The 18,688-nt window shown below is 44.3% G+C and overlaps 1 protein-coding gene across 1 annotated transcript in view; it reads right to left on the bottom strand.

Moving 5' to 3' along the window:
• Positions 1 to 18,688, bottom strand: part of LOC137412531 (uncharacterized) — a 52,298-nt gene that overhangs the window by 11,422 nt on the left and 22,188 nt on the right. The window contains exons 4-5 of the mRNA XM_068097854.2: positions 10,726 to 11,042; positions 618 to 901 (exon numbers count right to left, since the gene is read on the bottom strand). Coding sequence (XP_067953955.1) covers positions 618 to 901; positions 10,726 to 11,042 — 601 coding nt within the window. The remainder of the gene's footprint in view (positions 1 to 617; positions 902 to 10,725; positions 11,043 to 18,688) is intronic.

The raw sequence follows: 18,688 nt of genomic DNA, 5'->3' as shown, positions 1-18,688 counted from the left end.
GTCCTGCCATATGGACTGCTGGTGCTGCTTCTTATATTGCTCCTTTGAGTGTTAGGCCTGCCATTGCTCCTTGGCATCTCATGACAGGAGGCTCTTGCTCACCACAGGGATATTGATAGCCTTGTAGTCTTTTACTGGCTCTTTTCTAGTCTTACTCCTGACACGCCTTTCTTCCTCTCCACACAACCCTGGTCCCCGGCCAGGTCGCATTCATTATTTGAAACCCTTATCTTGTAACCCTCCTCAAGTTTAACCACAATGCCTTCCTCCATTCTTTCACCCTCTCTTCTTTTGCATGCGAAACTATGTTCCTGAGACCATTGGCTGAAAGTCTTCCCTGGAGGTCTTTAACCTGCCCACCGACACCTCGTGGCCACTTCCATTTCATCCTCTAAATTTTACTACACCTGCTCAGACCTTGTCCTCCCTTTCCCCTACAACTCCTTTGCTTATCCTGAGATGCATGTTCTACAAACCAATTTCCCCTTTGGTCCACCATTTCATGAGTCTCAACACCTCCAAAGAACAATGTTTTTTTTAAATTTTTTGCAATGGACTACTTCCAATGTTAATTATCTTTGTAGACCTATTATACAGAATGAGAATTTGGAACTCACGTTGCACCTTGACGGGATTTTCCACTTTGTGCTCAATCTCCACGCAAATGTCAGCACAACCAGAATTACTGCCACCTTTGATGCAAACAGGACACTGTTGTTGCTGCTCGACACAGCGTAACCTGCTTGCCGAATCACCCAGCTGTGCATTGCGATACAGAATCAGGGAGGTGGTCTCATCGTGCAGTTCTTTTGGCACATCTCCCAGAATGCTGCAGCACATCTCAGATACTTTTGTGACAGATGGGGTTTTGGCCGACATACGAGTAGTTTCCTGTTGAGGGCTTGGGTACACAGGTACAGACGAAGGAAATGGGCATTATTGAAATCGACACTCAGGTCTTCTTTTAATGTCTTAAATACATGGATCTAGTGGTGTGATAGCGTCCTATACATACCAAGTGAATGTGCAATGCTCGTATGAACTTGTGAACCGTAACTGTGTACATTTCGTACTGAAATATCCACATCATAATCACATTATCACAAATGATATCAAAAAAGTGAAAATTAGAAAATTACGTGCATTACTTACAAAATGACTAAATTACGGAGAAAACAAAATAATTAACTGGAATAAGGCAATGGATTGCTTTATTCCTCATTGGGATTGACACAATCTGTCAACTTCACGACAGGGATCTCAGTCAACGGAACATCTCTTCTAGACTTGGTTATGACTAACTTCCCTGCAAATGTCTGTTGGTCTTCTTCTGCTCCAATCGGCTCATCTGATCATGTGCTTGTTAAAGTGGACATCTCTCTGGCCGTTCTCAGAGAGCCTCCTCAGCGTCGGCGAGTCGAGCATTTCACTCAGGCCAACTGGCACGAGCTGCAAGCAGTCATCAATCATCTGGACTGGTCTCCCATCTCTACTGCCTCTGACACAAACTCTTCCTGGGAATTCTTCCAAAGTAAACTGCTCTCTTTCATGTACAGATTTATCCCATCTCGTCTTCAGTTGTCATATCCCATCCCCCGCTTACCTCAAACGGCTACACAGCTGACTCCGCAAGTGAAAAAGCTGAATGCCTCAACTCTGTGTTTCCCTCCAAATATTGTGTCCCAAACCCGTCTCTCTCTGTACCCACATTACCCAGTCAAACCCAGCTGCTCCTGGACTCTGTGTCCTTCTCTCCTGACAAGGTGAAGAAGTTTCTGTCAAACCTCGACTCTGATTCTGCAACTGGACCAGATGGCATCAGCCCACGGGTCCTAAAATCCTGCTCTTCCGCTCTATCTCACCCTCTCGTTGTTCTCTTCACCTTCTCTTTTGCTGAAGGTCATCTGCCATCTGCTTGGAAATCAGGCAACATTACCACTTTACACACAAAAGGTGTAAAAACAGATCCTTGCAACAAAAGACCAATCAGCCTGCTCCACATAATCAGCAACGTCATGGAATCCATCATTGCTTCCGATATAAAATCCTTCCTCTTCTCCAATGGCCTTTTTTTTCTTTTTGTATGCAAGATCGAGGCTCGTGTAAGAGCAAACATCAATCACAAAAAAAAACAATTGCCAGATAGAACTGGGGTAGCTAGGCCGGATAAGAGTCGGTAGAAGACAGAAAGACCACCTACCTGCCTGCCGTGAGTGAGCGAAAGGCCCTCGAAGTTAGCTTCATCGCGGGAGATTCCAATTATTCTGAAAGGTTTGGTTTCAACCACGTGAAGCCGAGCAAGGTGTGAAGCAGGAGCACCAGCTCAGAGGGCAGAACAATATTCCATTGAGCTGCAGATGAAAGCCTTGTATGTGGTGAGGAGCTCAGGTGTGCAAAAGGAAAGACTTCACAGGATGGAGGATGCCCAGTCGGCGACTGCCTTTGGAGGCCAGCTTGGAAATGCGAATTCCCAGGAAAATATTTCCAGAAAATTCCCAGGAAATGTATTTCTGGTTTTGCCAGGAAAGATCATGGCAGATAGTGAGACCCAAAAGTTTGAGTGACAGAACTTCTTGGAGACGGTTGTTCAGAAAGTAGATGGGAGGGTTGTCCAGTCGGTCCTTTCTGAGAGACATAGTAAGAGTGAGAGATTTGTCAGGATTGAAAGACATGTTCCACTTGTTTGACCAGTCTGTCATTTTGTCCAGGTCTGCAGAGAGTGAGGAGGCTGCAGACTGTTGATCTGAGGGATGAGCAATGGAGCGGCAGAGAGTGGAGTCATCAGTAAAGAGATCGAGAGGATTTTCAAGAGAGTCAGAGAGATCATTGATGAAGACCAGAAAAAGCACAGAGCCCAGAACACTGCCTTGGGGAACTCCAGATCATTGACCTCGGATCATCAATATGGATTCAGATCAGGTCACTCTACTATGGACAATCTGCTTCTGCTGTCGCAACAATGGATGCAGGTCCTCAATGCCAAACAGGAAATCAGAGCTGTCTCCCTTTACATATGTATCACGTGCCTTCGATACGGTCTGGCACCCCGCCCTGCTCCCCAAACTCTCCTCTTATGGTATCCATGGTGACCTCCATGCATGGCTTGCGGACTTCCTCTCTAGTCGTAGTCAACGTGTGGCCCTGAATGGAATTCTTTCATCTCCCCTTCCTGTCCAGGCTGGAGTTCCTCAAGGCAGTGTTCTGGGCCCTGTGCTTTTTCTGGTCTTCATCAATGATCTCTCCAACTCTCTGGAAAATCTTCTCTATCTCTTTGCTGATGACTCCACTCTCTACCGCTCCATATCCCAACTCTCAGATCGGCAGGCAGCAGCCTCATCACTCTCTGCAGACCTGGAAAAAAACCACAAACTGGTCAAACAAGTGGAACATGTCTTTCAATCCTGACAAATCTCACACTCTTACTTTGTCTCTCTGTGAAGACCATCTGGACAACCCTCCCATCCACTTTCTCAACATTCCCCTCGAAGAAGTTCTGTCACTCAAGCTTTTGGGTCTCACTTTCTGCCATGACCTTAACTGGGAAAACCACATTTCCAAGCTGGCCTTCAAAGCCAGTCGCCGTCTGGGCATCCTCCGTCGTGCAAAGTCCTTTCTGGGCACTCCTGAGCTCCTCAACACTTACAAAGCTTTCATCAACAGTTCAATGGAATACTTCTGTCCCATCTGGTCTGGTGTTCCTGCCTCACTCCTAGCTCAGCTTCACGAGGTTGAAACCAAAGAATTCAGAATTATCGGTATGTCCCGTGAAGAAGTTGATTGTGAGGGCCTTTTAACTCGCTCACTACAGGCAGGTTCGTGGTATTTCTGTCTTGTATCGACTCAATCGCCGGCCTTGTTCCCCCTACTCTGTCTGTGCTCTGTCTCCTATATATTCCTTCAGGACACACAAGATCTGCCAGAAACCCTCTTCTGGTGAAACTGCCAAAATCAAGACTCTCTGATCACCTTCACTCTTTCATTTCTCTTTTTTTCCCACATCTGGAACAAACTCCCACACTCTCTTCAATCCCTCTCCTCCCTCCAGGTCTTTGAAACAGCTGTCCACCACCGTCTCTTATCTTCCCCCATCCAAAACCTTGATCTTTTCTACCCCCGTTAAAGCACCCCAAATCCACCTTTTTTAATCTCCAACTTCTTTCCTGAAATTCCTGGAAGTGTTCATTTGCTTTGTACCGTGTACCCCTTCCCCCTCCCCCAGCCCTCTCCCTTCCACAGATCTACTGACGTCGCTGTTCTCTATTGTTGTTGTGCTTGTATGCTTTCCTCTCTCTCCCCCTCTTGTCTCCTGCTCCCTTTATTGTATGCTTTATGTGTCTATGCATGTTTTCGTGTTTAATGTGTTAGCTCTTACACGAGCCGAGACTCTGATGGAATGGATGAAAGTACAAATTGATAAAGAGGAAGTATCAAACACACAAATGGCTTTATGGTTGGAGGAGGTAGAGAAACATATAAAAAGGGGAATTGTTGATTTGAAAAGAAAAGTTCGAATAAATAATCCCAAGGTAATTTTAAATAATCCGAAGACTTGATTATTTAAAGCAGTTTCAACACAAAGGACCGAACTGCCAAATTTATGAAAGGTGTCTAGTGCGCATCTTGCTAACACATGCCTAACCTTTAAATGTTGACAAAAACATCTTTGTACAGTGCACAGCAAATTATCCTTTAAAACAAGCATTCTGAGTATTGCGCTGCAATACATTTCCCCTACCGGCAGTCTGTCGTCCGGAAAACTGTTGGGGAAATTAAAAAGGGTTATTTACCCACAGGTTCTGAATCGATCCCAATCGCTAATTACCTCAGGACGGGCTCACCTGTGATTCGCACTCGGGACTTCGATTTATACACCTTGCAGACAGGTCATCAGAAGCACGAGAAAATAAGTTGTTGATAAAGAACCTTTTGAGTCACTAACTATCAGTAATTTATTTTATTTTCCGGTTCACGATCAATGATCGATGTGTACATATATGTTGCTCGGCTTGGCTCCGCCCCTCCCGAAAGCGCGCGCTATGTCGCGCTGTTGACGTTCGCGAGACGAGGCTGAGGGCGCGCGGTGCGGCTTGAGGAGAACTCTAGAATAAACAAGAGATATCCATTTTTAAAATATTTTCGTTTAATTAACGATATCTGCCAAACCACGTGCCCTATCGCAAATTCCAAAAGGACATTTTAGTAGATTGACGTGCTCAACAGATCTGTGAAGTTTCCCCTCGATGGGATCAAAAATGACGGAGGAGCTCGGTTTTAAAGGTTCATGCTTAAAAACGTCATAACTCTGAAACCATGTGACGCATGACGTCATGCTCGCTGACTTTTTTGTTCGTCATGGGTATGCGATTCTGCCTGCAAAGTTTGGCCTCGATCTGTTCAGCCGTTGCAGAGAAAAAGGAGTTTTTGTGTTTTCACGAAAAACAACATGGCGGCCGAACCACGTGACCTGTAACGTCATAATTACCATTACAATATTCTACAGACCGAGTCCCCCCTAAGGTGAAAATTTGATCTCAATCGGTCCAAATATTGCAGAGAAAATGGTTTTTAAAGGAAATTAAAACTTAAAATGGCACTGAGTTAAGGATCATCAGAATTATCAGAATTCCCAAAGTTCAATGTGCCATAACTTTGTCAAAAATGATCGAAACGTCGTGAAGTTCGAACTTGATCTGTAACTTATCATGAGGAAATCATGTGCCAAGTTTGAAATCATTAGCATTAAGAGTTTCGAAAAAAAGTCCGGAAAACTGTTCTTTGCGTGACGGACTGACGGACTGACAGACGGACAGACTGATGGACTGACAGACGGAGGGACGGCGTGCAAACCTATAGTCCCCTCCAGTGTACACCGGTAGGGGACTAATAAAATAGCAATTTATGAAGGCAAATTAACATCCGTTTAGTTGTGCGTGACTGAACAGCCGATTAGCCTGTGAAACACCGCCCATGTCTTTAACATCCAATTGAAATGATGCACTTGCATGGAATCAAAGTGCTATGGACAATTGTTGGAGGGTTTCAGCAATTCATTGACCGCTATGATCATTCACCCGAGACACCTCAGTAATCCTCCTTTTTAACCCCTCCCCTTAGCGTTTGGGTCGAGGAGGCATGACAGCCACTGCCTGGTAAGTTAAGAAGCTAATAATCCTCATCCTCCTCTCCTCTTGCTGTTCTGAACTCAATCATGTGGATGTCTGTTTAGGTATCCCCCAGGTATTTTGAATAGCCCGTTAGGAAGGCATAAGTTAAGTTCTGCAACTTGTCCGTTTTACTTTGCTGCACATATCGCTTGCAACCTTCATTGCTCGCGCTTTCCCCCTTGTACGTTTTGATTAGAATTTTTTATTTGCATTCCACCTTTTGAATCCATTTGATTGCCTTGTTGGGTATTAAAGCCCTTGAGTTCCCTGCCCGTATGATTCCGCACTTTGCATTTTACACCATTGGTTTCAGTGCATAATAAATGTCCCTCTTGTTGAACTTCATTTATCATCTGTCTGTGTTCGGCTTTTCCTCATTGGTCCAGCACTGTCCACTCGTAAGTTATTCAGGGAGACTGTAGCGGTTACCGCTGGATGCACACAATCGCCTTGCACCGGCCAGAACACGGCCAGACGCGCCTCTCCCGGGCATGCCCGGACTCACTGTTCCCGGGCACGCCCGAACCTCCCGGGCACGCCCGGTCTCGTCTTTCCCGGGCATGCCCGCTCTCGCCTTTCCAGGGCTCGCCCAGAGCGTCCGGGCATGCCCGCTATCGCCTTTTCAGGGCTCGCCCAGAGCGTCCGGGCATGCCCGCTATCGCCTTTCCAGGGCTCGCCCAGAGCGTCCGGGCATGCCCAGCCTCGACTTGCCAGGCCGCAGCCAAACACGCCCGGGCAGGTCCAGACTCGCCTTTCCAAGGCTCGCCCTTGACACCCGGGCATGCCGGTATAGCTTTTGCCGGGCAAACTTCCCGACATAAATGTGTATATATATTGCTGCCCGATAAACGGGCTTGTGAGAATACCTGAGCTGTTTTGTTTCAATAAAGCAACTCGGACGAATTCCGTCTTTGGTCGCGTCAATTCTTTCGACTCGCGTTTGAGCGCAGTTCCTTCAAGACTATAATTCCCCAAGTAATTGGCTCTCATCCCAGTCCGGTATGCACTAGCGGTTGCTCGGCAGCCCTAATTAAGATCTAATCAAGATAAGCTTAGGGCATAACTGAGGGTGCGTCCCCCCGGTGAGGAGATCACGTGACCTCCAGTTAAACGGCAATAAGATGGAGGACACTGGACCACGTGGTTGACTTGATTAACAACCTGCAGTGGCACGAAGTTATTTGTGCTCGTTAGCTTCAAGCCCAGTAATCCTGAGGGAAAATCAAGGATCCCCCCTCGTAGTAGACCCGGAATACATGGCTGTAACAATAACAATATATATATATATATTGAGGGTCAAAGGTCAGGAATGACTGGAATGGTGGTGGACAACTGAGCAACCCCTCATCTATAAAATATCCCACATCTCAAATAGCCTCTCCTAATCAAACTCCTACCGGATGGCTTCTCATGCCGACCCCTGTTTTTAACTAAATTCGGAGGTGTGAAAGGCGGGTGTCTGGCGCCTGAAAACCAGGCTTGCTCCGGATAGGTGGAACTCGTTAGCCTTGGCCGGCAATCTGCCGAGGAGAAGGACAACTCTGATCTCAAACCTGAGAGGGTGGTACTCGTTAGTCTTGATCGGCAATCTGCCTAGGAGAAGGACAACTCTGATCTCAAACCTGAGAGGGTGGTACTCGTTAGTCTTGATCGGCAATCTGCCGAGGAGAAGGACAACTCTGATCTCAAACCTGAGAGGGTGGTACTCGTTAGTCTTGATCGGCAATCTGCCGAGGAGAAGGACAACTCTGATCTCAAACCTGAGAGGGGGGTACTCATTCGCCTTCATCGGCAATCTGCCGAGGAGAAGGCCAACACTGATTTCAAACCCAGGTGGGTGGTACTCGTTAGTCTTGATCGGTAATCTGCCTAGGAGAAGGACAACTCTGATCTCAAACCTGAGAGGGGGGTACTCGTTAGCCTTCATCGGCAATATGCCGAGGAGAAGGACAACACTGATCTCAAACCCAGGTGGGTGGTACTCGTTAGTCTTGATCGGCAATCTGCCTAGGAGAAGGACAACTCTGATCTCAAACCTGAGAGGGTGGTACTCGTTAGTCTTGACCGGGATTCTGCCGAGGAGAAGGACAACACTGATCTCAAACCCAGGTGGGTGGTACTCGTTAGTCTTGATCGGCAATCTGCCTAGGAGAAGGACAAATCTGATCTCAAACCTGAGAGGGTGATACTCGTTAGTCTGGACCGGTAATCTGCCTAGGAGAAGGACAACTCTGATCTCAAACCTGAGAGGGGGGTACTCGTTAGCCGTCATCGGCAATCTGCTGAGGAGAAGGACAACACTGATCTCAAACCCAGGTGGGTGGTACTCGTTAGTCTTGATCGGCAATCTGCCTAGGAGAAGGACAACTCTGATCTCAAAGCCGGGTGGGGTAAGTTCGTTAGCCTTGGTCGGCAATCCGCCTAGGAGGACAACTCTGATCTCATACCCGGGTGGGGTTTTTTTTTTCTTGTTTTTTTTCTTGTATACAAGATCGAGGCTCGTGAACGAGCTAACATTAATCACACAGAAAGACAAACCGACACATAAAACATATAACATGGGGAGCGGAAGACAAGATGGGGCGAGAGAGGGAGGAACACAACACAACATCTGAGAGCAGGGACATCGAGAGATCTGTGGGAAGGAGAGGGCTTTGGGGGGGGCATGGGAAGGGGGGATGGGAGAGGTATAAAACATTGGGACACTGCCGGGACTTCCAGGAAAGAAGTTGGAATTTCAAACAAGGTGGATCTGGGGTGAATTAGTGAGGGTAGAAAAGATCAAGGTTTTGGATGGGGAAAGATAAGAGATGGTGGTGAACAGCTGTTTTAAAGACCTGGAGGGAGGAGTGGGATTGAAGGGAGGGTGGGAGTTTGTTCCAGAGGCGGGAGAAAAGAGGAATGAAAGAGTGAAGGTGAGCAGAGAGCCGAGATTTTGGAAGTTTAACCATCAGAGGGTTGCTGGCAGATCTTGTGCGACCTGTAGGAATATTTGGGGGACAAAGCACAGAGAGAGCTGGGGGAGCAAGGCCGGAGAGGAGTCGCTAGAAGACAGAAAGACCACCAACCTGTCTGCGGTGAGTGAGGGAAAGGCCCTCGGAGATAGCTTCATCACGGGAGATTCCAATGATTCTGAAAGCTTTGGTTTCAACAGCGTGAAGTCGAGCTCGGTGTGAGGCAGGAGCACCAGCCCATAGGGGAGAACAGTACTCCATTGAGCTGCGGATGAAAGCCTTGTATGTGCTGAGGAGCTCAGGTGTGCCGAGGAAGGACTTCGCACGACGGAGGATGCCCAGTCGGCGACTGGCTTTGGAGGCCAGCTTGGAAATGTGATTTTCCCAAGAAAGATCATAGCAGATAGTGAGACGCAAAAGCTTGAGCGACAGAACTCCTTGGAGAGGATTGTTGAGCTCGGTTGAGCTCTTTAGCCTTCGTCGGCAATCTGCCTAAGAGAAGGAGAACTCTGATCTCAAACCTGGGAGGGTGGTACTCGTTAGCCTTGGTCGGCAATCTGCCTAGGAGAAGGACAACTCTGATCTCAAACCCGGGTGGGTTGAGCTCATTAGTCTTGGTGGGCAATCTACCTTGGAGAAGGACAACTCTGATCTCAAACCCGGGTGGGTTGAGCTCGTTAGGCCTGGTCGGCAATCTGCCTAGGAGAAGGACAACTCTGATCTCAAACCCGGGTGGGTTGAGCTCATTAGTCTTGGTGGGCAATCTACCTTGGAGAAGGACAACTCTGATCTCAAACCTGGGTGGGTTGAGCTCGTTAGCCTTGGTCGGCAATCTGTCTCGGAGAAGGACAACTCTGATCTCAAACTCGGGTGGGTTGAGCTCGTTAGGCCTGGTCGGCAATCTGCCGAGGAGAAAGACAACTCTGATCTCAAACCCGGGTGGTGGTACTTGTTAGGCCTGGTCGGCAATCTGGCTAGGAGAAGGACAACTCTAATCTCAAACCCGGGTGGGGGGTACTCGTTAGGCCTGGTCGGCAATCTGCCGAGGAGAAGGACAACTCTGATCTCAAACCCGGGTGGGTTGAGCTCGTCAGCCTTGGTCGGCAGTCCACCAAAATGGGGGTAGAGGCACTGTTGTCTCGAAGCAGGCTGGCGCACCCCTCCCAGCCCTTTTTGTTCTGCGAAGAGACAACTTTCTATATTTGTCTTGTTTCAATCCAAGGGGCTGGTTGTCCTGCTTTTGTTTTCTTTGTGCAGCCCCCACATCTAAGTGGCCCTGTAGACTTTGTGGCGGGCAATAAAAAAAAAGAAAAAAAAAAGATTTATACACAAATACCCACCTGCATTGTCAGGTGTGTGTGTATGTGTGTGTGTGTGTGTGTGTGTGTGTGTGTGTGTGTGTGTGTGTGTGTGTGTGTGTGTGTGTGTGTGTGTGTGTGTGTGTGTGTGTGTGTGTGTGTGTGTGTGTGCTTCCTTGGGGTACATATTACCATGTTTTTGCTTTGATGAACCACATTGCAGTCTATGAGGCATCAATTTGCACACAGGGTTATAATGGTTAAAGTGAATTTAACAATGATTTATCTTTAATGTTAATGTTGTTTTACCGGTGGCAGATAGCGTGATGCTGTGCACGGTTCTTTTGAGTGATGCTCGCCATTTTGTGTCCCTCTTCCTCCGAGTGGTCATCAGGCATGTCGTCGACTCTCAAATGAACTTCTTCCCCTTGAGTCAAGGCCATGTCACTGGGCAATAATATATTATCCTCACACACAAGGTCAAACGAAGGATCAGGTTTCTCTTCCTCTATCTCTCCTTCCCTTTCTCCTGGAAAGGTAACCTCTGCCATCTTCTCATTTCCGTCCTGGGCCTCAATCTCAGGTAATTCATTCTCCACAACCTGTTGCCCAGGCCGGTGAAGAAGCTGAGCAATAAAACAAATGCAAAACAAACAAAGAACAGTTTCATTTTGAGTTTCCATTTTTTACACAACGATGATGGTTTAGACTTCTTTGCCCTTATATTTGTTCGTCACGCAGTGTGTACTCGTACGTTCTGCTACATTTCAGATTTTCTGTAATGTGCATCAGTTATATAACTCTCAATTAGTGCTGGCACATCCTCCATAATGAAGTTCTGCAAGTGCTCTTCACTACGAGACGTTTCACAAATAATAATAATAATTTAATAATTGATGCAAGACAAGAAAGAGTAAAGTAAAAAAAAGAAGAGGAAAAACAAGAACGGCACTCTTCGACGTCAGGACGTCGTGTGATATGCCTCTGCCCACATTATTACATCATTATAATTATTGTATCAAATTTGATTCGAATCTATTCAGCTGTTCCCGAGTTAGCACATTTTTACCTGGCATGACCTCTGACCTATTGACCCCAAAATTTAATCAGTTCATGTTTACATCATTATACATACCTGTACCAACTTTTAAATTAAATCCGTTCAGCTGTTCACAATTAATCACATTTTTACCTGACATCACCTCTGACCTTTGGCCTTTGACCTCGGGACCCCCAAAATGGAATCATTTAATGTGTACATCATCACACATATCTGTACCCAAGTTTGAATTTGATTACTTCAGCCGTTCTCAAGTTATAGACCCATTACAGACTTTGACCTTTGACGTTTAACCCCAAAATGTAATCATTTAATCTTTACAATATTACACATACCTGGACCAAGAGATGATTGTTAGAGGATGAACCTGTTTCCACGATGGATAAGAGATGATGGTGAAGGGATGTACATGTTTCTAATGTGGATAAGAGATGATGGTGATGGGATGTTCATGTTTCTAATGTGGATAAGAGATGATGGTGATGGGATGTACATGTTTCTAATGTGGATAAGAGATGATGGTGATGGGATGTACATGTTTCTAAGGTGGATAAGAGATGATGGTGATGGGATGTACATGTTTCTAATGTGGATAAGAGATGATGGTGATGGGATGTACATGTTTCTAATGTGGATAAGAGATGATGGTGATGGGATGTACATGTTTCTAATGTGGATAAGAGATGATGGTGATGGGATGTACATGTTTCTAATGTGGATAAGAGATGATGGTGATGGGATGTTCATGTTTCTAAGGTGGATAAGAGATGATGGTGATGGGATGTACATGTTTCTAATGTGGATAAGAGATGATGATGATGGGATGTACATGTTTCTAATGTGGATAAGAGATGATGGTGATGGGATGTACATGTTTCTAATGTGGATAAGAGATGATGATGATGGGATGTTCATGTTTCTAATGTGGATAAGAGATGATGATGATGGGATGTACATGTTTCTAAGGTGGATAAGAGATGATGATGATGGGATGTACATGTTTCTAAGGTGGATAAGAGATGATGATGATGGGATGTACATGTTTCTAATGTGGATAAGAGATGATGATGATGGGATGTACATGTTTCTAAGGTGGATAAGAGATGATGATGATGGGATGTACATGTTTCTAAGGTGGATAAGAGATGATGATGATGGGATGTTCATGTTTCTAATGTGGATAAGAGATGATGGTGATGGGATGTACATGTTTCTAATGTGGATAAGAGATGATGATGATGGGATGTTCATGTTTCTAATGTGGATAAGAGATGATGATGATGATGGGATGTACATGTTTCTAATGTGGATAAGAGATGATGGTGATGGGATGTACATGTTTCTAAGGTGGATAAGAGATGATGGTGATGGGATGTTCATGTTTCTAATGTGGATAAGAGATGATGATGATGGGATGTACATGTTTCTAAGGTGGATAAGAGATGATGGTGATGGGATGTTCATGTTTCTAATGTGGATAAGAGATGATGGTGATGGGATGTTCATGTTTCTAATGTGGATAAGAGATGATGGTGATGGGATGTTCATGTTTCTAATGTGGATAAGAGATGATGGTGATGGGATGTTCATGTTTCTAAGGTGGATAAGAGATGATGATGATGGGATGTACATGTTTCTAATGTGGATAAGAGATGATGGTGATGGGATGTACATGTTTCTAAGGTGGATAAGAGATGATGGTGATGGGATGTTCATGTTTCTAATGTGGATAAGAGATGATGGTGATGGGATGTTCATGTTTCTAAGGTGGATAAGAGATGATGATGATGGGATGTACATGTTTCTAATGTGGATAAGAGATGATGGTGATGGGATGTATATGTTTCTAATGTGGATAAGAGATGATGGTGATGGGATGTACATGTTTCTAAGGTGGATAAGAGATGATGGTGATGGGATGTACATGTTTCTAATGTGGATAAGAGATGATGGTGATGGGATGTACATGTTTCTAATGTGGATAAGAGATGATGGTGATGGGATGTACATGTTTCTAAGGTGGATAAGAGATGATGGTGATGGGATGTACATGTTTCTAATGTGGATAAGAGATGATGGTGATGGGATGTACATGTTTCTAATGTGGATAAGAGATGATGATGATGGGATGTTCATGTTTCTAATGTGGATAAGAGATGATGGTGATGGGATGTACATGTTTCTAATGTGGATAAGAGATGATGATGATGGGATGTTCATGTTTCTAATGTGGATAAGAGATGATGGTGATGGGATGTACATGTTTCTAATGTGGATAAGAGATGATGGTGATGGGATGTACATGTTTCTAAGGTGGATAAGAGATGATGGTGATGGGATGTTCATGTTTCTAATGTGGATAAGAGATGATGATGATGGGATGTACATGTTTCTAAGGTGGATAAGAGATGATGGTGATGGGATGTTCATGTTTCTAAGGTGGATAAGAGATGATGATGATGGGATGTACATGTTTCTAATGTGGATAAGAGATGATGGTGATGGGATGTACATGTTTCTAATGTGGATAAGAGATGATGGTGATGGGATGTACATGTTTCTAAGGTGGATAAGAGATGATGGTGATGGGATGTTCATGTTTCTAATGTGGATAAAAGATGATGGTGATGGGATGTACATGTTTCTAATGTGGATAAGAGATGATGGTGATGGGATGTACATGTTTCTAATGTGGATAAGAGATGATGGTGATGGGATGTACATGTTTCTAATGTGGATAAGAGATGATGATGATGGGATGTACATGTTTCTAATGTGGATAAGAGATGATGGTGATGGGATGTACATGTTTCTAATGTGGATAAAAGATGATGGTGATGGGATGTACATGTTTCTAATGTGGATAAGAGATGATGATGATGGGATGTACATGTTTCTAATGTGGATAAGAGATGATGGTGATGGGATGTACATGTTTCTAATGTGGATAAGAGATGATGATGATGGGATGTACATGTTTCTAATGTGGATAAGAGATGATGATGATGGGATGTACATCTATCTATAATTCCAGTAATCTCTGTGTGTATGTTTGTATGTTTGTATGTTTGTATGTTTGTATGTCTGTGACCGCTGTTTCTCGACAACCACGGGTCCGATATACTTTAAACTTGCCAGTTATATTGCTGGGGACCCGAGGATGTGCCTTTTCAAGGTTTGAAATTAATCGGACAAGTAGTTACCGAGCTATGTCCAAAAAACGATTCAACCAATCAGAGAGCAGCGAGCTATCACGTGTGCCGAACGTGGCGAACAGACTCTGCCTCGGACGGCACATTTGAGAGCGTATTCATTTATTTCACGTTGGAAAACTATGTTGCCGTTAAACTATGTTTTAAAACTAATTAAAACTACTATCTATAATTCCACGGGTCCGATAAAAAACACCGTACTCGCAAGCCGTTCGCTTTGGACCAAACCATTTCATGTAAATAGAGGGGGGGGGATTGTCACCGTACTCGCAAGCCGTTAGCTTTGGACCAAACCATTGCATGTAAATAGAGGGGGGGGGGGATATACTTTTAGATATATATATAGTACGGGCATGCCCTAGTGTTTCTAATGTGGATAAGAGATGATGGTGATGGGATGTACATGTTTCTAATGTGGATAAGAGATGATGGTGATGGGATGTACATGTTTCTAATGTGGATAAGAGATGATGGTGATGGGATGTTCATGTTTCTAATGTGGATAAGAGATGATGATGATGGGATGTACATGTTTCTAATGTGGATAAGAGATGATGGTGATGGGATGTACATGTTTCTAATGTGGATAAGAGATGATGATGATGGGATGTTCATGTTTCTAAGGTGGATAAGAGATGATGGTGATGGGATGTTCATCTATCTATAATTCCAGCAATCTCTGTGTGTATGTCTGTGTGTCTGTGTGTCTGTGTGTCTGTGTGTCTGTGTGTTTGTCTGTGACCGCTGTTTCTCGACAACCACGGGTCCGATATACTTGAAACTTGCCAGGTATATTGCTGGGGACCCGAGGATGTGCCTTTTCAAGGTTTGTAATTAATCGGACAAGTACCTACCGAGCTATGTCCAAAAAACGCTTCAACCAATCAGAGAGCAGCGAGCTATCACGTGTGCCGAACCGTTAATGCAATGCAAGCGTTAATGCGTTAATGCAAGGCTTTTCTTTTTTTCCCTCTTCTCTTTCTACTTTTCCTTGCGATTAAATTGCAAACAGCCAAAATACGTTGGCGCTAATTGAATAATTGGCCATTAACACTAAAATAATCGTAACTGCGATATGCCAACTTCCGGACAGTGCAGCCTTCCATGTTGTTGTTGTTTGCAGCAGCTGTTTGCAGCAAGGCAAGGCTTTTCTTTTTTTCCCTCTTCTCTTTCTACTTTGCCTTGCGATTAAATTGCAAACAGCCAAAATACGTTGGCGCTAATTGAATAATTGGGCATTATGTTTTACAACTAATAAAAACGAATTTGCGATTCATTCGCTTTCCTGCGCGTTTGTGTACGCGATGGCGATTTCTTTACCAAACTCCGGAAGCCGTTCGCTTTGGACCGAACCATTGCATGTAAATAGAGGGGGGGGATTGTCACCACTCGCAAGCCGTTCGCTTTGGACCAAACCATTTCATGTAAATAGGGGGGGGGGATATAATTTTAGATATATATATAGTACGGGCATGCCCTAGTGTTTCTAATGTGGATAAGAGATGATGATGATGGGATGTTCATGTTTCTAATGTGGATAAGAGATGATGGTGATGGGATGTTCATGTTTCTAATGTGGATAAGAGATGATTGTGATGGGATGTTCATCTATCTATAATTCCAGTAATCTCTGTGTGTATGTTTGTATGTTTGTATGTTTGTATGTTTGTATGTATGTATGTATGTATGTTTGTCTGTGACCGCTGTTTCTCGACAACTACCGGTCCGATATACTTGAAACTTGCCAGGTATATTGCTGGGGACCCGAGGATGTGCCTTTTCAAGGTTTGAAATTAATCGGACAAGTAGTTACCGAGCTATGGCGATTTAGCCGTTCGCCGTTCGCTTTGGCGTTGCGAATGGACCAAACCATTTCATGTAAATAGAGGGGGGGGTTCTGTGGTCGTTGCGAATGGACCAAACCATTTCATGTAAATAGAGGGGGGGGATTGTCACCGTACTCGCAAGCCGTTCGCCGTTCGCTTTGGCGTTGCGAATGGACCAAACCATTTCATGTAAATAGAGGGGGGGGATATAATTTTAGATATATATATAGTACGGGCATATATATAGTACGGGCATGCCCTAGTGTTTCTAATGTGGGTAAGAGATGATGGTGATGGGATGTTCATGTTTCTAATGTGGATAAGAGATGATGGTGATGGGATGTTCATGTTTCTAATGTGGATAAGAGATGATGGTGATGGGATGTACATGTTTCTAATGTGGATAAGAGATGATGGTGATGGGATGTTCATGTTTCTAATGTGGATAAGGGATGATGGTGATGGGATGTACATGTTTCTAAGGTGGATAAGAGATGATGGTGATGGGATGTACATGTTTCTAAGGTGGATAAGAGATGATGGTGATGGGATGTACATGTTTCTAATGTGGATAAGAGATGATGATGATGGGATGTACATGTTTCTAATGTGGATAAGAGATGATGGTGATGGGATGTACATGTTTCTCATGTGGATAAGAGATGATGATGATGGGATGTACATGTTTCTAATGTGGATAAGAGATGATGATGATGGGATGTACATGTTTCTAATGTGGATAAAAGATGATGGTGATGGGATGTACATGTTTCTAATGTGGATAAGAGATGATGATGATGTGATGTACATGTTTCTAATGTGGATAAGAGATGATGGTGATGGGATGTACATGTTTCTAAGGTGGATAAGAGATGATGGTGATGGGATGTACATGTTTCTAATGTGGATAAGAGATGATGGTGATGGGATGTACATGTTTCTAAGGTGGATAAGAGATGATGGTGATGGGATGTTCATGTTTCTAATGTGGATAAGAGATGATGGTGATGGGATGTACATGTTTCTAAGGTGGATAAGAGATGATGGTGATGGGATGTTCATGTTTCTAATGTGGATAAGAGATGATGGTGATGGGATGTACATGTTTCTAATGTGGATAAGAGATGATGGTGATGGGATGTACATGTTTCTAATGTGGATAAGAGATGATGGTGATGGGATGTACATGTTTCTAATGTGGAAAGGAGATGATGGTGATGGGATGTTCATGTTTCTAATGTGGATAAGAGATGATGGTGATGGGATGTACATGTTTCTAAGGTGGATAGGAGATGATGGTGATGGGATGTACATGTTTCTAATGTGGATAAGAGATGATGGTGATGGGATGTTCATCTATCTATAATTCCAGTAATCTCTGTGTGTATGTTTGTTTGTTTGTTTGTTTGTCTGTGACCGCTGTTTCTCGACAACTACCGGTCCGATATACTTGAAACTTGCCAGGTATATTGCTGGGGACCCGAGGATGTGCCTTTTCAAGGTTTCATATTAATCGGACAATTACTTACCGAGCTATGTCCAAAAAACGATTCAACCAATCAGAGAGCAGCGAGCTATCGCGTGTGCCGAACGTGGCGAACACACTCTGCCTCGGATGGCACATTTGAGAGCGTATTCATTTATTTCCCGTCGGCAAACTATGTTGCCGTTAAACTATGTTGCCGTTAAACTATGTTTTAAAACTAATTAAAACTAATTTGCGATTCATCATAACTGCGATTTGCGACCTTCCGGACAGTGAGGACTGCACTTCCGGCATCCAATCACAGAACGCGTTATTGCGTAGGCGTGGCCGATGTGAGAGCGAGCTGATGCTGAGCCCAGCGCGTGCGCCATTACGGTAAGTAATTCGATTTCTTCCGGAGAAAATAATAATTTCTCGATTTCTTATGCGCATTATTTCTCCCAATTCAGTCAGAGCGAAGGGCGGAAGCGAAGAGCGTTGTTTTTTTTGTTTACGGGCGTACGGGCGGGGTAGAGCGTACGGGTAGCGTTTTTTTTTTTTTTTGGCACATTTGAGAGCGTATTCATTTATTTCACGTTGGCAAACTATGTTGCCGCTATGTTGGCGTTAAACTATGTTTTAAAACTAATTAAAACTAATTTGCGATTCTTTCGCTTTCCTGCGCATTTGTGCACGCTATGGCGATTTC

This window comes from Myxine glutinosa, chromosome 13 (assembly GCF_964187855.1).
Source record: "Myxine glutinosa chromosome 13, kmMyxGlut1.1, whole genome shotgun sequence".
Lineage (NCBI taxonomy): Eukaryota > Metazoa > Chordata > Myxini > Myxiniformes > Myxinidae > Myxine > Myxine glutinosa.
This window is presented reverse-complemented; position numbering and strand designations above follow the sequence as displayed.